The 21,107-nt window shown below is 39.2% G+C and overlaps 2 protein-coding genes across 4 annotated transcripts in view; one reads left to right on the top strand and one right to left on the bottom strand.

Annotated features, from left to right (window-relative positions):
- Window positions 1-19,851, top strand: part of LOC118422481 (ribosomal protein S6 kinase alpha-3-like) — a 62,460-nt gene extending 42,609 nt beyond the window's left edge. Inside the window, exons 9-24 of one of the 3 annotated variants that reach the window (XM_035830092.1) lie at window positions 547-600; window positions 879-964; window positions 1,304-1,374; window positions 4,733-4,821; window positions 7,138-7,202; window positions 7,516-7,618; window positions 9,386-9,525; window positions 10,022-10,066; window positions 10,220-10,294; window positions 10,474-10,563; window positions 11,289-11,447; window positions 13,093-13,254; window positions 13,681-13,757; window positions 14,491-14,608; window positions 15,111-15,254; window positions 16,413-19,851. In XM_035830092.1, the coding sequence (XP_035685985.1) occupies window positions 547-600; window positions 879-964; window positions 1,304-1,374; window positions 4,733-4,821; window positions 7,138-7,202; window positions 7,516-7,618; window positions 9,386-9,525; window positions 10,022-10,066; window positions 10,220-10,294; window positions 10,474-10,563; window positions 11,289-11,447; window positions 13,093-13,254; window positions 13,681-13,757; window positions 14,491-14,608; window positions 15,111-15,254; window positions 16,413-16,535 (1,601 nt within the window). In that variant the 3' untranslated portion in view covers window positions 16,536-19,851. Of the gene's footprint in view, window positions 1-546; window positions 687-878; window positions 965-1,303; window positions 1,375-4,732; window positions 4,822-7,137; window positions 7,203-7,515; window positions 7,619-9,385; window positions 9,526-10,021; window positions 10,067-10,219; window positions 10,295-10,473; window positions 10,564-11,288; window positions 11,448-13,092; window positions 13,255-13,680; window positions 13,758-14,490; window positions 14,609-15,110; window positions 15,255-16,412 lie in introns of all 3 variants that reach the window. The other 2 variants (XM_035830091.1, XM_035830090.1) reach the window with 2 other exon arrangements.
- A 659-nt stretch (window positions 19,852-20,510) lies between these two features.
- LOC118423033 (mucin-like protein) overlaps window positions 20,511-21,107 on the bottom strand; it is a 16,044-nt gene continuing 15,447 nt past the window's right edge. The window contains exon 27 of the mRNA XM_035830929.1: window positions 20,511-20,530. Within this exon, the coding sequence (XP_035686822.1) occupies window positions 20,511-20,530 (20 nt within the window). The remainder of the gene's footprint in view (window positions 20,531-21,107) is intronic.

Genomic DNA, 21,107 nt, shown 5'->3' with positions numbered 1-21,107 from the left:
GTCAATGACCCTTTGCTGGATATAGCCGCCATGTAAAGAGATACTGGAGGAAGGAAGTGCCAGATATGGTAACAAAGTATTCTGAGCAACACCCCCGGAAATAACCTATATGGAGACATGAATGTTGCCAAATATATCTTCTCATTAGTATCTTATGAATAGTTGGCAGAAAAAAAAACTAGTTAACTTTCGAAATTTGCATCTCGTGAGTTCAGTGAACCTATGTGATTTGTGTCACTATAAATACTTGCCAAAGAGGCATTGCCCTTTATATGTATGATACATATCTGTCATAGCCCTTGCATTGATTAGTTTTACTAGTTAAAGACTACGAATTTTGTCTTACATATTTCTGCTTCTAAAATATTAAACATCAGATTTCTGAATCATCATCCTTTTGTGCGTTTCATGATTAAACAAAAAGCAACTACACAGTTTTTTCTATGATATCAGTGCTTAATGGTTTTACTTAAGATCCATGCCATGTGCATGTGAAAGAGTGAAATGGTCTCCATCTTGACATTGCTATTATTGTGCTCTCTGTAGATTTTGGCCTGAGCAAGGAGGCTATTGAGGACAAGAAAGCATACTCCTTCTGTGGTACAGTAGAGTACATGGCCCCTGAGGTGGTGAACAGGAGGGGACACAACCATACTGCTGACTGGTGGTCGTACGGAGTCCTTATGGTAGGTGTTTGTTTGTTTGTTTGTTTGTTTGTTTGTTTGTTTATTTGTGACTGGTTCTGTGGTACAGTAGAGTACATGGCTCCTGAAGTGGTGAACAGGAGGGGACATAACCACACCGCTGACTGGTGGTCGTACGGAGTCCTTATGGTAGGTGTTTGTTTGTTTGTTTATTTATTTGTGACTGGTTCTGTGGTACAGTAGAGTACATGGCCCCTGAAGTGGTGAACAGGAGGGGACACAACCATACTGCTGACTGGTGGTCGTACGGAGTCCTTATGGTAGGTGTTTTGTGGCATAACATGTTTTTAAACTCCTTGGGCATTATAGAAGAAGGATGCTAATTCATATAACTACTATGGGATTTAATTGTCATTTGTTTTGTACTGTCTTGATTTTGACAAATTTACATGTATTCTTTCTTGGTGAATTTTCAGGTCAGAACACTACGAAAACTTGTTACTAATAATACAATCATGCAGCATGTACCTTCCTCTTATATTCCTGCAGTTTAGGATGTTGACTAGTTTTACAACTACACAAAATGTTCAAATTCTTCAATTTGCAACAGTGTTGAATTACAACTGTACAATTATATAATTGTTTTTTTTTTCCTGCAGTTTGAGATGCTGACTGGTGCCTTACCATTCCAAGGACAGAATAGGAAGGATACGATGACAATGATTCTCAAGTAAGTAGCAGAGTCACACCTATTGAATTTGTCAGTTCTCAGAGAAAATTAAGAACCACCAAAAAGGAGTCATACTGACCTGGAGACACTTTTGTAAATCTGGTCACTTTTACGCGTTACCTACGGTGGGTTTGATACTATATTACGCCACCGTGGATCTGCTTGGAGATTAGGTGGGAAGTCTGTACCTTGCGGGGTTGGACAAGTTTTCTAAAATTCACTTGTCCTATCAGGGCAAGCACATAACAAATTACTTGCCCGAATCAATTTTACACTTGCCCAAAACTCAAATGTCACTGTTATATTCATTTTCACTTCCAGTAATGGAATTCTTATTATTGCCTCTATGTTGACTATTGCTTGATGTCATGCTTGTGAAAAGTAACGAGTATATTAAAACTTAACTCACTGGAAAAATCTTACTTTCCCGATCGGCAAGTGGGACACACACTTGCCCAAACAGCACTTTCACTTGCCCTGGACAATACGGCTAGTGGACTTGTCCAACCCTGCCTTGGTACACACAGTTTCAGTGAGTGATCCAGACTCAAGTTTTCCTCCCTGCCATCTGTTTTTATCATGCCCTCAAGTTTTTACACAAAAATGGTAGGATTTGGTGCATTTCCCTTTGCCAGTAACTATGATTTAGGATTACCGAGCTATCAGGAGAAATTGCCAACACACGAGTTTATGTGTCAATAACCTCCTCTGTCGTATACCGATAACGACTTGCCATATATCGTTCCACCCACGCTGCTTCCACTGTCAAATTTCTTCCCTAAAGCCGTAATAACATGAAACTCAGCAATCAGGTATCCACTCTTTCATCCTCTTTTCGTCAATTACTTGGCATCTGTTATGCCTTCTCATGGCAGTTAATACTCTTGTTACTAGAGGCACATAATTACCTTGGAGATAGGATTCGTATGAGACATTATAGTACTAACCCTTCAGAATGAAATTGGCTTTTCATTGAGTATGAGCTCTGGTAAAAGCCTTTTCAAATCACTATTATATGCAGGGCTCAAAATTATTTGGGGGGTAATGAGTACCCTGGCACACTTAGGCATTTAGACATATGCACAGAAAAATGTTTGATGCACAGCATACATTGTGAATAAAGTGGAATGATATACCTTACTGTCTCCATTTAGAGCTTCAAGCTTACATTTTATTCATCAGCAACGTTCAAAGCTTTTAGCAAGGAATGCATCTAAATGTAAGGAAGCTGCTTATTATAACCACATGGTAGCTTTAGGTCCTTGCGTTATTGAAAATTAAGTGCACGGCTCCAATTTTGGGTGCACAAAATAGCATAATTATGCACCCTGCATTTCCAGCCAGGCTTTTAACCCGGCATGCACCCACCCGTTTCTATGCATCTTTTGGACGCACTATTCTAAAAATAATAAGAAATTGGACTAGACATTCTTACACTGGGGAGAAGATCCTCTGCACCAGCATGAAAATTCTGATTGCCCAGGGATGCTACTAGGTCACTTGTGGTCATGTTCTTCAACAAGAAGAACTTTATTGCGCAACGATCGTACACGGTACAATGTAAGGCAAGAAAAAGAACTGACGTATCTGACATTTATTTTGCCCCTCAGAATACCTTAGAATGTACCATTTTAACTTAGAATTCTCCACAACTCTGCACCATGGAAGGTGAATGCCCCCGGACCCCCCATACAATACTCCCGCTTACAGTATATCACTTACTGTGACTCAGTAAGAAATTTGGACCCCCTATAATAAAATCCTAGCTAAAAGCCTGTTTCCAGCCCTGCAAAGCTGCTATAGAAAACTGACCCAGATAAACGAACAGGAAATGAGGATAACCCGATTATTTCTGTCAGAGAAATGGGATTCTGAATGCTGTCAGTGGTAAAAGTCTTTCCTGCCTCATTCAATCGTAGCTGGAAGAAATTTCACCCCCGTTTGTCCCAGTATCGCCCACGCTTTTATTGAGCCTGAAGACTGGGCCCACAGTAATCATTACCCGTTTACAGGCAGCTATGCCAGCAAGACCACACCAATTTATTTCCTTAGTTAATTCACACTTTTTAACATACACATTACATGTAGGAAAAAGCAATGCAGGCATATAAATACAGAGGGGTGGAACTGTGGAAGGAAAAGTTTAATCTGACTCTGGGCTGTCTCCAGGACTCGTCCCAAAAATCTGCATGTTGGGACGGAATTTTCAAAAACCTTTATCCGTCCTATAAATCTTACCTTCATGACATTAAACTGTTGAAAATACATTTTCACAGGCTAAAAATGACACATTTAAAATGGAAAATCAACAACATGGGCTCTCAAACAATGAGTGGGATGGAAAAAAAAAGTCTGACTACATGTACATGATTGTGTGTTTCCTCCCTGAAACTGTGTGAGCCAACTGAAGGTACAGACAGACTACTGTAAATGCATTTAAGTTCGCGGGGATTTAATTTCGCTGTAGCGGGAAAAAGGACTTTTTGCGGTGGTTTTAAGTTTGCGGTAGCACCATGCACTGTAGTCTCTTACTGCCATGGAAAAATGTTTGCGGTGGTTTTAAGTTCGCTGTGAAGTGGCCACCGCAAAAAACGCGAACATTAAACCACCGCGAAAGTTTCTGCATTTACAGTATCCCCTCAGACCCCATTGTCATGTTCACATTCTACTTCAGCATTTTAATCCAGAGACCAATACATTGACATGGTGTTGCCTTATTGCTCATAAGCTGAATGTGCTTATGAGTGCAATTCAAACACTGAGATACAAATTAAAAGCTTTTTTATCTTATTGAATTCGTTTCATGTAAGATTGTTGAACCAGAAACGGGAAAAACTTCAATTCAAAGCTCATTCTGTATTCAAGTCATAAACAAGGGAGCATGATTATTAAGGCCAAACTAATGTACATGTGCATATATTGCCTTGGTTGAGAATGTGAAAGAAATGTACAGGAAATGAATAAATCAAACAGGGAAGAAAGAAATTTTGATGATGTATATAAAAGAGAAATAGAATTAATATGCATTTACATGTTCATGTTCAGTCATTCATTAAGTTAATATTTCTTTCTTTCCCTCTAAACAGCCTTTGTTGAAACCTGTCAATTGTTTGTTAGCTGCTATGTGTACGTCTACTTAAATGCAGCCTTGCCACATGTATCATAATTATGTATTTAGCAGCCAGGCATATATATGTACTTGATCACCGGTACTCAGATTCTTTTATGTTCAACATTTACTGGTGAGCTCAGGGCTGCATATTGTAAGCCTGGCGTGCCACAACATCATTAGTGCTAAATTAAGAATGATTATTTCAAAATTGCCTGTGCTAAACATGATGATTTCTACCGTCTCCAGGGCCAAGCTGGGCATGCCCCAGTTCCTGAGTCCTGAAGCACAGAGCCTGCTGAGGATGCTGTTCAAGAGGAACCCACAGAACAGACTAGGTACATAAACTGCAGTGTGCACTTGTAAAATTGATAGTTTCAGCAGTATAATGAAGCTCAATGACATATAGTGTAGACTGTGTCATGGGATATATTTAACTGTTGATCCAACACTTTGAATGAATTTTCAGTAGTACAACTCCTGCCTTTGTCAAATTAGAATGATTAGATTGCCACTTGTGGCATATGGTCTTAGAAACATATGTGCCAATGAGCTTGCAATCGTGTTTCTCTGTTTCTGATAGAAACCTTAGGTCAATGAAGGTTATACATTCAGGTGATGAGATATGCCAAAAAGCAGTTACATGAAGCAAGCAAGTGGACATGATTTTGAAATTATATCCAGTTGCAATTTCCAGCACATATCAATAAATATTTTAGCATTGCAAGTTTTATGGATGCCATTGATATTGTTAACAAGACAACAACACATGTAGACTCACCCTCGACAAACACCTTAAAACATGATAGTATGAATGGATGAACAATTACTACTCCTCAGGTTTCATACCATACTGACTCCCATCCTAGATTATCCCCCAAGGACATGCTTGAGCTTTTCCATCAATAAGAAATGATTTCCAATTGGTGTAATCACTGACTTGGGGGCAATGTCCCGAACTCAATCTGGGGCAAAAGGTATGTGGGTGGGAAGGTCATATCCTGCTATTTTTTAAGGGAAAAGTAAGGGAAAAAAAAGACAAGATGGGGAGGAAAGTGTAAGCTAAACTATACATGTATTAACTCCCTACACAAGTGTGTAAAAACTCTGCTCTCAGACACTTTTAACGTTAATCCTCCAGAGTACCATTTCAAAACCAAAAACAAACAAATTGAATTGGGGTGAGCCTGAGTACAGGTAGGTGAAAGGAGGGTGTTAATTAATTTCCTTTCTTCTTGGACAAGAAGTAAGGAAGAGGAGGCAAAATGAAATCAGAGTCGTTGGTAGAACTTGAATCTGGCTTTTAGTAAGTATGTTCATCCTACACAAATTTGTAAACTCATAGACTCTCAGAACCGACAAATTGACTGGCGTTGGCCTAAGCGCTGAGCTAAGCCAGGCCAGCGGCAGTATTACTTACTGGCAATGCAATAACCAATCAGGGTACGCTGAATGTGGGTGGGAATGATTGGGAAACATGGGCACCAAGATGGTGCTAGAAACCTTTCTAACGTGATAAATGAGTCTTTCTTGTCGAGGTGCGTAGGAGGATCACTCAGGAAGTTCACATCGTCTTAAAGAAGGTGCCACAAGGTCAACGGGGTTTAGTGTTTCACATTTTTCTTAAGATTTTCCTTCATAACTCATGCCTAATGTGCGGCTGGGGGTTACATGTAGGTACACGTACATGTACATGCACATGCTGGTTCACCCTTTTTCTTGCCACCTATTAAACTTACAAGCAATACGAATTAGGTGGCAAAAGGCTTAACCTTTTCATTGAGATGAGGGTGGAAGATGTTCAATTTTGAAGACTGGTTCTGAATAACCAATCAAACTCCAGTGTTTGCAATTAAATTTAAACCTGAAATTATAGGCTCCAAGAGAGTACAGTGTTGGAAACTTAGCACAGGTGATAAAGAAGGCTTTCTTCCGGAGGTGCGTAGGCGGTTTACTCAAGAAGCCTCCTTAAGGGGCCGAGGAGATCAAGTGTTTCTCATCTGTCTTCAGGGCTTCCTTCAGAAGTCTTGTACATTTTTGTAGGGAGTACGTGGTTGGTTCAGCTGCTGTGCAGTCCTGTAAGCAATACAGATTTGGTGCAAAAGAGTACACATTTACGCTGAAGATTTTCCTGATCACACTAAGGTTTCCTAACATTTGTCAAAGTTTATGTTGTGTTCTACATGCACAAGCTGCCTAGCCCTGTAAGGGTACATTTTCAGTGCCAAAAGGGCATCTGTATCTTATCGGAAATATGATGTTTTGAGCTGCAACACTGGTTTGCTTGTTTAACATGCCACCTATTCTTAAGCAGCTTACTCCAACCACTAACAGTTATTGTCATTAGTAGTTCAAATAATTTTCATTGATAAAGAAGTGTGCAGTATTTTATTATCTTGAAAATTATACCATCACATTGTGGGTCATATTCAATTCATAAAGTCATATGATTATACACATGTACAAATCTAATATTCCATTTCTCAGTGGTTCTATCCATTGGAAATTGGGCCTAACTACAACTGAATGTACATTTAAGTTTGTATCCAGCAAGACTTCCTGTGGTACAATGTAGTATGTGAACTCAATCACTCACTGAGTGTGTGAAATGTTTGCTAAATGTTAATCCTACTTTATGTAATGTACAACTCCAGGTGCAGGTGCGGACGGGGTAGAAGAGATCAAGAGGCATAATTTCTTCGCCAGTATCGACTGGGAGGTAAATTTGTTTTTCCTTAAGAATTGCATTTGCGTAAGAATGGTACTGCCTATGAGCATGGTAATCCTAATATACATCTTGTTCACTTTGCCAAGCAATGAAAGATTAGCGCCCTTGTGGTTAAAGGGCATCTCAATAATTGTACTCCGGAGCTCAAATTTAAATAATGTAGAATTTCAACCAAACGTATACACCACCACATTGAACACAGATGCCTATTATTGTTTTTTTTTTTATCACAGCAGCAGTTATTGATCTTAATGTGATTATGATAATTTTGGCGTGTTTGTGAAGATTATTGTTGTTTCCATAGAAACTGTTGAAGAAGCAGGTGCCGCCACCTTTCAAACCGGCCGTGACTCGGGACGAGGACGCATTCTACTTCGACACAGAATTCACATCCAGGACGCCCCGAGGTATCAGAATTTCAGTGAATCTAAAATCCTTATGGCTTAGAGCACTCCTTGGCCAGCTAGACTCCTGAAGCCACCAGTAGATCTACCTGGAGATTACTACATTGTACATGTACATTGTACCAATACACCTTTCTCACGCGGCGGCCATGATAGATCTAAAACGAGTTCAATGTGGCAAACAAAAGGCCGTCCATCATAATTAGCAGTTCGACCAATGGTAGCCTGCCAATTAGGAAATTGACCAATAAGTGAATGGCTGCAAATTCGTTACAAATTTGCATTATTATGTTGTTATTTTGCATCTCTTAATGGACTATGGGGTCAGTCTACACTACTCTAAATTGCTACATTTCTCGGTGCATAACACTTCTTGTAATATTTATTATTCCATCTTATATCATGAAAATTTGTGTGGTTTGGGGGAAAACTAAATGGGACCTGATTTTAGAAATAAGTTTTGTCTGTTTGCCTCATTGACCTCTTCTTGGATCTATCATGTCCGCCGCGTGCGAAAGGTGTATACATTGTTGGGTTCCAAAAGACTACCTTAGCAGGGAGTAAGGCAAATGTATATATTCTGCCTTGCTATTGTGGTTGTAACATGTAACTATCAACTGGCATTACTCAGACCAGGCATTAGGTTGTTTCTTCAAACTCTAGTCCTGCCACCTGTGTTTTAACTCTAATTTGCATGCTTTCCGGTGTGGAGCCCATAGTATTTTGGAGCCATGTCAAGCTGTGTCTTAGGAGAGCCATACCTGTAGCATGTACCACGCTTAAACATTGTATTAGGCCAGTTAATAGGATTTTTCATCAATCAGTGACTGTATGAAAGGTAAGTACACGTACCTCCAAATTTTCGATGGCTATCAGTCCATCTTGATCACGGAGTGACCTAGTTCTCGCGAGAGTTGGGAGAACTAGGTCAAGACTTGCGTGGATCTTCCGCCCCTCACCCCGCCTCCTTGCAGAGTAGGGGTAAGTAGGACTTAGGCAGCTCCCAGCCATCATTGCGGTTTAGTTTCGCACCTTCCAGCTGGATGTGAACCGCTTCTTTGACCTTTCTGTGGGCTTTACGTGGTTCTTGGTCGATAATCTCGACGGTGTCTAAGATAGGCTTGGTGGTAACAACGTGGCGCGACTGGAGCAGATGTTGGCTCAATGCGGATTTGCAGTCCTTGTTGTCAATGGATTTTTGGTGTTCAGCGATCCGTTCACCTAGTGATCTCTCTGTTTCGCCTACGTACACATCCCCACACTGTTCACACGCTATTTTGTAAATCACACCACACTTTTCACTAGGTAACAGTGGGTCTTTCGGTCGGACAAGGGCATTGCGTAAGGTGTACCCTGGTTTGGAGAATAGGCTCACGTTATGTTTGGCATAGACACGTTTGAGTCTCTCAGTTACACCTTTCATGTACGGGAGTACAGCGTAAATTGCGGGGCGTTGTTCCTTATCCCTTGTGTGACTGTCCTTGGCCTTGTGATTAGGCCAGAAGAGAAGCAGCCACACATGGCCCAGTACATGATAGTAAAATTCTAGATTATCCCTGTGAAAAAAGTCATCATGCTAATCAGGCGATCTACATGTAGTTGTATGTAAGCAAAAAGAATAGTAATCTTTATTGACACAACACAAGTACAGCGACTTTCGTAAGGTCTACAAAGAATGTAGAAGGATTCAATCATATTTTCAGAAACATTTCTATTTGCTCATGCCTTAAGTCAACAAGCATCAGTTAAACTTCACAATGTTTTCTTCAGATTCCCCAGGAGTTCCCCCCAGTGCCACTGCCCATGAGCTGTTCAGGGGCTTCAGCTTTGTCGCCCCCTGTCTGTTGGATGAAGTAACGCAGGGACAGGTTCAGCAGCTAGACAAGGTCAAGGAAATACAACGGCGTCCGGTAAGCTTCGCTTTTTGTTGTGCATTTCTGATGCTACATGTGTCCTGAAAAGCGACTGAACTGACCATTCAACTCAGAAATTTATTGTTTTATCTTTTATTGATTTGATTGCACATTATGAAGAATTACAATGTGATTAATTATTGCGGAAAATTATTGACGATAGAATAAAATAACTGGGCCAGAAAAGCCAGAGGCTTTGCATCTCAATAATGTAATGATGATAAACATATATTAGGTGACAGCATCTAATTTTGATGATAATTTTACTTATATGTATCTACATGTTGTAACATAATGTTTTACAACATAAAACAAATGAAAGTAAAAAAAAAAAATAGAAGGAAATCAAGATCAAATAAGTATAAAAATTATATTGACAGTTGTTTCATTGACTCCATAATGATAGACATGCGCTTTTCTTCATATAAGAAAGCCACACATGTTTTGCTTGAACCTGCAAAGTAATTATAAGAATATCATGTTGGTTTTCCAGCTTGGGAAGACAACAGCCTTCACAGACGAATATGAGATTAAGGAGGTACGTTCTTCTGTCTTCTGTTGTTAATCAACCCAGGCATGTTAAGTAGACATCTTGCTAGTATTCATTTGTTGTATTTCCATCTGGATATTAGCAATGATCATGTGTACATTTCTCTTTTATATAAAAATTGACACTTTTTTGTTGTTTTAGGACATTGGTCTTGGCTCCTACTCAATTTGCAAAAGATGTCTCCACAAGAGTTCTGGTCAAGAATATGCAGTAAAGGTTTGTTCAGGATTTACTAACTTGATCTGTCCTTAGTTATGTTCTACTAGTTAGGGTGGTAGAACTGTAGTTTGAAACCACTGATAAGAGATATTATTTTGTTCTCCATGTATATCCTTCTATTGGCGACCTTTTCTTCAGCTTTTTTTAATGTAGCAATGTCTTGTTTGTGTTTCCAGATCATTGACCGAACAAAGCGGGACCCTGCAGAGGAGATTGAGATCCTCCTTCGCTATGGCAACCACCCCAACATCATCACTCTCAGAGATGTGAGCTGTCCTCTAACTTGTACATTTGGAAAGTGCCTGATGAAGAATCTTTGCTAGAGTTGGCCTTTCATTCTTTCATGAAGTGCCTGAATAAGTGTTATAGGTGCAGAATTCACAGTATTCAGAGTAGTTGTATATTTTGGTTATATATTATGGATGGCAAAAACATCAATGTCAACAAATGTGTAACTATAGGATTATATAAGTTTGAATATCTTGTACATGCACAGTTTATGGCGATGACTCAAAGAGTGCAATGTGTTTAGCATCAAGCAAAATGTGAAAAAACAATTCATTACCTTGTCTTAACCCTGAGAGCAACAAAAAAGCATATTGCTGCCATCAGAAAGGCTTTCAGCACCAAGGAGAAAGCAGGATTTATAAAAGATTGGTTAGCAACCTGTCTCCCTTGAGTTCAGTTAACTTTAAAGTTTATCTCTCTTGGTAAAAGTTATTCTGAATGAGAGTTAAACTGTAACTTCCAAATCCAAAACGTTTGTCTTTGACCAAATTTTTTTCTGACAAACTTTTCTCAAGGAATGAATTAAACAAAATGGGCAAGTCCAATCTTTTTAGGGTTGAAAATTACAGTTTTATGATTCAGAATGGCTTGAATGTTTTACCTTTCTAACAGGTTCATGAGGGTGGTAACCACTAACCAGGTTAACTTGGTGAATCCTTTACGTGTTGGACAATGTCTTAAGTATTTCTTACCGTTCCCCCAGGTGTACGAGGCAGGTAACCAGGTGTACCTGGTGACAGAGCTGATGAAGGGAGGAGAGCTGCTGGACAAGATCCTCAGACAAAAGTTCTTCTCTGAGCGGGAAGCCAGTGCTGCCCTGCAGACCATCACCTCAGCCGTCGACTTCCTACACAAGAAAGGGGTACGGATAAACCTGCTCGCTGTGTCTTGTCTCTTGTCCAGGGTTGTAGCTAGCCTGAAATCATTTTCCGTCCCTTCGATTTTGCGCAAAGGTGCAACGTTCCTTGGGGGGTCCTAAAGCATACTCCCCCCGCAAATTTTGAAATCTATACCCTCTGAAATGCTTTTTCCTGCATTTTCAGGTGTAAACTTTGCTGGTAGAGTAAGCTGTTCAATGGAATCTGTCTTGGTAAAATATTATAGTATGAAATTATACAAGGAAGGCTGTTTTTTTATATCGTTACATATTGATTTTAGTTCGTCACAGAGGATGGAATAGGCAAAATGTTTTTCCGTCCCCAGCTGCAAAATTCCGTCAAAGGACGCAAGGACGGGTGCTCTTGTCCAATTTGCGCAGCAATTTTTTAATCATACAGCTCACTGTATATGTATACAACCTTCTGGTTGAAGAACAGTAATCTGCAAGTAGATCCCACACCAGCATAAGATAGTATCCGAAGCTGCCAGAGGAGTGAAGCCAGCCTAGGAGTGAGCTTGGCTACCAGTCGTTGATGACTTCCTTTGGCCAGCTGTACTCCTTAGCCAGCTTTGATACTATCTTATGCCATTGGTAAATCTGCTTGGAGATTAGAAGAACAGGGCTCCGTACGCCATACAGCTAGGCCACTTTACGTACGTGTAGATGCTAACCATACCAGAAAATGCAATTTTAAAACTGGGGAATGAGTTACAGTCAAACCTGTATTAGGGGCCACCTCTACAGAGGGGCCACCTGTCCATAGTGGCCACTTTTTGTCGGTCCCTTGGGTATTCTATCTACAAGTTGCCACCTCTATACAGAGGCCACCTGTCTATAGTGGCCAAATTTGTCCGGTCCCTTGAGTGGCCGCTATAGACAGGTTTGACTGTACATACTGCATGATTATGATTTACTGAAGTTCCATATTGTCTCTAATACTGATAGGGGTGGATACAAAATCACAGTGGACCAGATTTTAGACCTGTAAGCCCCCAAACTCCCTCCCCATGTATAGTAAATGTCCAATTTGCCCATGAAATTCTGCAACAATTTTTGCCTGACACTGCATGGATCCAACCTTTTGCTTGAAGAACCGGGCTCCATACACTTCACTACTTTGCATTTGTACTTACATTGATTCTAAACATACAAGAAAATGCAGTTTTGAAACTAAGAGAAATGAGTTAGTATATAGCAGGGCTCTACCCAGCTCAAAATTTTTTTCCGTCAGCCAATTCCCATTGTCACGAAAACCGCGAAAATTAAGTTAGAAAGACGGAACTGAGACCTTGAAAAACGGGTTTTTAATGAGAATATCGCATGCGAAAGGGCACCGACGCACTAAGTCAACAATCATAACAATAGCAAAACAAACAGTGTGTGGCTTTCCGACCGTGGACAGCGTCCCCAAGCCGCCTGTAGCTTCCACCAAGAATTTTTGTCCGTCAAGGTTGACGGATTGGTTAAAAAAAATTTCCGTCACACGCAGCAAATTTCTGTCAATTGACGGAAAAACGGACGCTGGCTAGAGCCCTGGTATATAGTACATAAATGCATGATTATAATTTACTAAATTGACATATTGTCTCTAGGTTTAAATCTAAAAAAACATCTTTGTAACCTCCAGGTGGTCCATCGTGACCTGAAACCCAGCAATATTCTTTACGCCGACGACTCCGGTTCCCCCGAGTCCTTGCGGATCTGTGACTTCGGCTTTGCCAAACAGCTGAGGGCTGAGAACGGGCTCCTGATGACGCCCTGCTACACCGCCAACTTCGTAGCTCCAGAGGTGGGAACCATACCTTGTTTGGATGGGACAATGGCTGATGTTGGAAAAGATACTAAGACATTTTTTGCTATGGCAATTAGTTAGGATGTTGAAAAAATTGCTGTATTGAAGTTTGAGTTGTGTTAGCTTCATGTTGACGAATTCACTGTGTGATAACACATGAGTTTGTTATTTGTCAGCAAGGATCAGATGCATGTTTAAGGATTTCAAGTTACTGGTGCTTGGTAGCCACTAATGTGTGTACAGTGTTATGCAACACATGCCTGCATTTCCTCATTTATCATTGTGAGTGTTAGCTGTATGTTGACGAATTTGATGTGTGATCAAGATGTGAGAGCGTAATGCATATACTTTCTTAGTGCCTGAAGCTTGAAGTGTTTGGTAACCATTTCTGCATCATCATTTTAACATTTCTGCCCTCCCCAGGTTCTGAAGAGACAGGGTTACGATGCTGCTTGTGACATCTGGAGTCTGGGAGTTCTTCTCTACACCATGTTGTCAGGGTAGGTGCAGGGCTCGTCCTGTTCTAGCGCCTCTGATTGTTTCACTTGCTACATAGTCTAGTACCTGTTGATACAGAAATGACTATAGTTTTTGAATATTTAGTAGAGGAGTTGTTGATACAGAAATGACTATAGTTTTTGAATATTTAGTAGACGTAATTTGCCTTTCAGTCATAGCCTAAGAAGTAGAACATTCAGTGTATTTGTGTCTCTTAACTTAAGAGCCATGCACCGTGTGAAAGTTTTTACACTAAATTATATATGCAAATCCTTGCTGATGCAATGCTTGAACAGACTTTGTCATGTCCTCAACAGAGACTTATATCGGAACATTATTCCAAAAAGCAGTTACTCAAGCAACTGGATATGATTTTGAGAATGGTCAGACATTTCAAACAACATCCGTTTTTCATCAGAGGCACAAATCATATCCAGTTGCTTGAGTAACTACTTTTTGCCATACTGTAAATGCAGAAATGTTCGCGGTGGATTAATGTTCGCGGTTTTCGCGGCGGCCGCTTCACCGCGAATTTAAAACCACCGCGAATATTTTTCCATAACAGTAAGAGACTACAGTGCATGGTGCTACCGCGAAATTAAAACCACCGCGAAAAGTCCATTTTCCCGCTATTGCGAAATTAAATCCCCGCGAACTTCAATGCATTTACAGTATCTTATTATCTGTCTAACCTTCATTGACATAACATCCATTATTGTTTGTGTTTTTGTGCAGGAGGACACCGTTTGCCCACGGTCCCAACGACACGCCGTCAGACATCCTGGGCAGGATAGGGGAGGGCAGGTTTAGTCTGGAGGGGGGGAACTGGGACACTGTGTCTCCTCTTGCCAAGGTGAGAACATCAGTTCTGAACTGACCAGCCAGAATATATGTGTTTCGATATAGCATACACGCTTTAAAGGCACGCAGCAGCAACTTGTTATCTGCATCTACACAGCCGCGCCCTTTGGCATCACACCAGCTTAGCAAGTATGTGGTGCAGCAGCAGCTGATTATATTATAGTGGACGACTTGTCATACCTAAGTAACCTTTGCACATCTGTTTGAAGCTATCTGATGAGGTACCTATTTGATTGTAAGGAATTCTAATCAGTGATAGTTTCAGGAAAGAACGAATGACAGTTGTCACTCCTAACTAGTTAGATCTAATTCCAAGTGATGTCAAAACTGTATAATGAAGAGGCCACTACTGTGTTATTAAATGTTTGTTCGTTTGAGGAAATCGAGATGCTGATGTTCCAAAAGTGCGCTACTAAATGTACCCATCTGTACATACTAGTATACATGGATGTTTTTTACTGATTGATTGATTGATTATTGATTGGTTGATATAGGAAATAGTGCGGCTGATGCTCCATGTGGACCCCCACAAGCGCCCGACTGCATCTCAGGTCCTGAACCACCGCTGGATCTCCCAGAGGGAGACCCTCTCCTCCGACCACCTCAAGCTGTCGCACCAAGACATACGACAAGTCAAGGTCAGTTACCACCTGACTATGGCTGTTTGTCACCAAATTTGAATTGATTACTAATACAGGGCTGTCTCTACATCCTGAAACAGAAATTTGCTTATTGACAGTGAATAATTTCATCCCTTCCGCTAAAAAAATATCGGAAATTGACGAAAATTGAAAGTACATGGATTTTCGTAAGCTTAACGGCATCGGCTTCCAAATTAATAGCAATGAGCGGGATGGAAAAAAACAACCTGAGACAGCCCTTGGGCAGTGTTGATGATGATGTTAATCCATAGGATGTTGATTGACAGGTGCAAAAGCACGTTTTATCATATGAATGCAGTTCAGCACCAAGGAGAGAGCATGTTATTTTTCTTACTCCCACCTAGCACTGCCATCCTTGTTATAAAAGACTTGCTTTTGATACATATGTTATATGCTAGCCACACATACATGAACCTTATTCTGACTGTCCTATATTTACATGACTGTCCATTGAATGAGTCAACACTGTATTGCAGTATGTGCTGTTTGCAAACATGTAGATATGAAACATGACTGACTAGTTAACAGAGTGAAGAAGCTGAGCATAAGGAGTCAGAAAACAGCTGCTCTCAGATTAGCCAGGCATCTGCAGCTGTGCATGTTTTAGACTTTCTATACAGAAGAGAGAAAATAATTCCACAGGTCAGTAGTACTATTAGCTTGTTAGAAGTTTGGGCTTTGGCCAAAGTTACTTCAAGTTGTTTCTCTTCGCAAATGGTTCAGGTTACCAGGTTTGTTCTGTTCCTAGGAGAATACATGTAGCAGTTGTGTTAACGTTTTGAGTTTTTTGGTTTCTCATATTCAGGAAACTTGTTATGAAAATAGATATTTTAATTCAGGATAGATTGGAACTCTTCCACATGGTAAGAGTTGCTGCACTCAAATCACTGAGATAGTGTGAATAACAAGTCCTTGGTTAACAATGTTCTTGTACATGTGTAGTTGTACACAACCAGTGTTTTTCACCTACCAACATTTCAGTAAACTGTCATGTTTCTTAATACTTTAAAATGCTACAAGTGAAAAAAACTTGGTTGTGAGCTAACATCTTTACTAACCAGTGATTTTCCAAGCTGATACAACTATTCACAGAATGTTGTAGCAAGTTCTGAAACTCCATTTTGTTTTTCGCAGGGCGCGATGGCTGCCACCTACTCTGCCCTCAACACCTCCCCAAAGATGACCCTGGATCACATAGGAGCGTCCAAACTGGCGCAGAGAAGAGGCGTGAAGAAACTAGGCTCTACTGCGCTATAGGGCTGTCACCGCCACCGTCACCGCCGCATTCATCATGTTTCTGTTGTAGTTACGTACAACACTCTTCACTTAAAAAGCTGGAATTTGAAAAATTGAATGAACTTAATAGTCAAACTGGGCTCCCTGGCACAAAAGGACCGTCACCACCACTTGCATGTCCCTGTCATAGTACAATACTTTTTATTTTAGAAACAGTAATTTGTCAAATTTGATCAACATTGAAGTCAAACTGAGCTTTACCCCACTATGCGACCGTCACCACCAATTTCATAATTTTTTTTTTTTTCAAACTGTAACTGAAAAGCAATTTGGCGTGGTAGGTAAAAAACACTTGTTGGGATGAAGGTCTATTCAGATGATTCAAAGATGTGTTTTTCCCATCTTTTTGTCAGTATGTCATGCAAAGGGAGGTTTGGGAAGTTGCTTGTTAATTCAAGGTGGACTTGAAAAGCCTTTTCTCAATCAAATATTGCACAGCAGACCTAGATCTTAATACATTGACTTGTCACACTGCAAGAGAATATTAAGACTTTTAAAGCCTGTCTTTCGCTGTTCAGGAAAAAAAAAATCATACTAAAATGCAAATGGATATTCAACACTTTTGAAACAGGGAATTTTTTCTAAAAGACATCCTAAAAATGTTAGTGCCAAACAGTGGACTCGCTTTTCAAATATGGCATCTGACATAGGCTTGGTTCTAAAATCTTGATGCATTTTCAGAATCCGTGTATGGTGGTAAAATATTGAATGAACATATTGTATAGTTAACAACTGGTGCAAACGGTTAATCTCTATTGTTGATATCATTGCTTCTTAGAAAGACAAATTGTTGAACTCGGAATGCAGGCTGTTATTACTGAATGGCTTGATAGAAAGGGACGAGTGATTTAATGGTTTCAGATAGTGCAGATACTGCTTAAAGGTTGTTACATATCAGTTAGCCCTTAAGGTGGAGCAGGAGTAGAATAAGTTAACAATAGCTTTTTCTTCACTGATTTTGTTATCTTTACCAACCTACATGTATGTCTTTGAAGTATTTTTCTTTCCTTTAAGAAATTCAGCTTAGATTTGATAGTTGAAAGTACACATATTCTAAATAACAGTGTTTGAATTAAACATAGTGAAGCATTATACATGTGTAAGCCCTCAGCTGAAAGTAATGGCAATGTTCTTGCATTTGATATGAATCCCTTCTTTCTTATACAATTGACAATGCTGAAAAAACAAAGTTGCAACCAGAAAAGACTGTCTTTAACATTCAGTATTGTTAAATTGTTTGCTGATGTCATCAGGGAATTTATCACAATCCTTATCTGTCAAAAATCTTAACAATGAGGAACTTGAAATGGTTTTCAAAAGTCAAATTGGCATTAGGCTCTTCTGTTAAACAGTTAACTGTCAAAGTCGTCATTGAGACAGGAAAACTTTTCAAAGAATATGAAATATTTCATCAGTTTATTAGAATGTTGAAGAAACTTTCACAAATGTGGCGCTACAGAGTAACCATCCAAATGTGGTCTAAGATGATATAAAATTGTCATGACTAAGGCAGTATTTAGTGAACAAATAATCTGACATTCATTTTAATTTTTTTGTTTAAATCATTTATGTTCCAGCTACTAATAGAGTCTAATATGAATACTACTTCTTGTTAGAGTAAAGGTTTCGAGAAAAGTAAACTTCCACAAATGGTGGCGGAGTTCATCTTAGACTAATCTTTCACATTAAAGTAAAGGAATCCAGGTTGAGTTGATAAACTATTGGCATGATTTGTTTAAAAAAGTTACATGTATGTCCCAAATCCCCATTGTATATGCACTTTATAGTGTTTATGCCTAAAATCCTGTGACTAGTTTTTGTCTTAGCTGACAAAAGCTGAAAATATCATTTTGCTCAGAAATTTCTTGGAATAGGAAAGAGGGTTGACAATCATAGTGCACTTCTTTTTTTCACACAAACACATTTCTGTGTTTTCTCTCTTTACAAATTACATGTAGGTAGACAAGGGGGTATCATTCAGTAGTGCTCAAAGGGGTTGGGTGATTGGTACATTATATATATATAGTTAAATGTCAATTGTATACTATTTCCAAGTGAAAAAATATGGAATTATTTTTTGCTACTGTGTTAGTGTGAGAAGGTGTATATGTGATTGTATGTGCTAGTGTATGGACAGGTTAGTGTTTCCCTTTTATAGGCCAGAGCTGTTGGTATTATGAAATGAATTGCTGCCTTTATCAAATATAGGGAATTGAGAGCTGGCCACACCAAATCATTACCTTGGTTCTCTGTCGTTTCAAAGCAGAAAGTAAGGAAAAGGTCATGATAAAAACACAGACCTGGGGGAGAAAACTTGAATCTGATTATAGTGTTCTCTGACGATTCAAAGCAGAAAGTAAAGAAGAGAGCAAACTCTCCAAGAAGCTGTAAAGGCACTTAATTTCCCCTCATGTTTGTTTTCATACTGATCTTCAGTCTAGAATCAGCATTTACTTCAAATTTTGAGAACCAAGAAATTCAATTTGGTGTGGCCTTATCAAATATAGGGAATTGACAGATTGAATGCTCTACAACATATATATATATCATGGTATCTTGTAACAAAGGTATTTCTAAAAAAAATGAGAAAAAAAGCTTATATTGGTCAGTTACTGTAATGGTATACAAAAGCATTACCTACATGTACACTTCGTTAGAGTCAAGTTTCTGATTTTTCACAGCATAATTGGGAACTTTATACATGTAACTTGTCTACAAGGCATATTAGAAAGCTGGTACTATGTTATAGTTTGTATATGTGTGTGGTCTAATGGTCTAATGCTGTTACATACTGTGTTGCAGGCACATTCTTGAATTCGTTTTGTATCGTCATAAGGCCATACCAATTTAGGTCCTTGGTTCTCGCACACATTTTTATCAAAGTACGAATTTAGCAAGAGGATAGGATGAAAACAGGGCTGGGAAGAGAACTTAAATCTGACTCCTCTCTTCATATTAATCTGCCAATTCAGCATATCTTTTTGAAATATGGGAACCAACGGATTAAATTGGTGTGGCCTGCGTGTAACTGTAACCCAAATTATCGTCTGAACCGTGTATTTGGAACCTGTACGCATATCTGATGTCTGATGTAGTCTGCTTTTCTTGCAACTTGCGCTGCTTTGTTTAATGTTGTTGTTACTCTACCACGTGATTGTTATAATAAAAAAAGGAGAGGGGTTCTTTCATATTAGTATCTAGATGGTTGTTCGGTATAATCTATTCAAATAAAGTACAGTGGTAGGTACAAAGAAAATAAAGGGGGTTGCATAATATACCAGAGGCTGCTTGTGTTTTTATTTGTTCATGGCATTGTGCAATTGTTCTTTAGCATAATATGCCATATAAGGTGCACCTGTGTAACGTTGACATAATATAGTTTGCCATGCTCAATGGTCTAACTTTCCAGATATATGTGAATTTGTATATTGTACAGCCTGAAACTAACTAAAGGTATAAAAGCCCCAGGTTACTGAAGTGATAACTGCAGCTAACTCTTCTCTAGACTCTTCTTTTTAAGCAGTACCAACAGTAATATATATCACAGCCCTTAAGAAATGGACATACAAAAATCGCTTTTAGAAAATGCACACTCCACCACCCCCAAAAACCTGAAAGACTTGGCTCGTCGTTACAAAAAATGGCAGCAAAATACCTTCGTCTTTATACTTATCAATAAGCAGTATCCACTACATGTAAGTGAACATGGTGAAAAAAGCCCTTTTTCAAGCAGTCTGGTTTAGTTATTAATGACACATGATATTTTCAATTTGTAGTCTTATCTCTTTAAATATCATTCTCTTGTCTGCTTTGCATTGCAGATTGCAGCCTTTCAGACACAACATTTTCTCTTCAAAAGAGAAATGAATTCTCTTGTCAAACAGTGAACAATGATATGGATTTTCACACAAATTTATTGTAGTTGTAGAACATACCTTACTCATACTTGTCTAGGTCTGTACAAGATTAAAGTAGGAAGAAACTCATGATAGACCAGAATATGTCAACCCATATATATAATAATATATACACATAAGGTAAACTACACTTTTCTGTATTGTAGACATCGCATATATACCTGTGTTACTTCAGAATCCATGTATTTTAATTGCATCCCTTAAACTTTGCTGTCCAGTGTGACAATTGGATTATCTATTCCCCAGACTTCTTTAGATGCATTTAAACTCTTCACGGAGTTGTCACAGTCATACTCCAGTACTGGTGTACCGCTATACCGGGGTGTTCCCACGCGGTATGCACTGGCATTGTTCTTCTTCATACTACAGGAAGGTGAGAAGATGGAATGATAAGTAATACCACTGGTTGTATATTCTTTTACGTTTTTTTTAAAGATGGAACTTAAAAGTTTAATCTTGATAAGGTAATGTGATGCAAACTTAATGTATAGCATATCATATGTATAATATGTGTTTTTTTGCCAAGTTTAGATGATCTTCATAAGTCAAAGGTACTAAATTAAATGTAATGAGAACTTACCCAGAGAGGAAGAGGATAATGAATGAAGACAATATG

The sequence above is a fragment of the Branchiostoma floridae genome, chromosome 9 (assembly GCF_000003815.2).
Source record: "Branchiostoma floridae strain S238N-H82 chromosome 9, Bfl_VNyyK, whole genome shotgun sequence".
NCBI classification, from domain to species: Eukaryota; Metazoa; Chordata; class Leptocardii; order Amphioxiformes; family Branchiostomatidae; genus Branchiostoma; species Branchiostoma floridae.
Note: the sequence above shows the minus strand (reverse complement) of the source record. Positions and strands in the feature narration are given on the sequence as shown.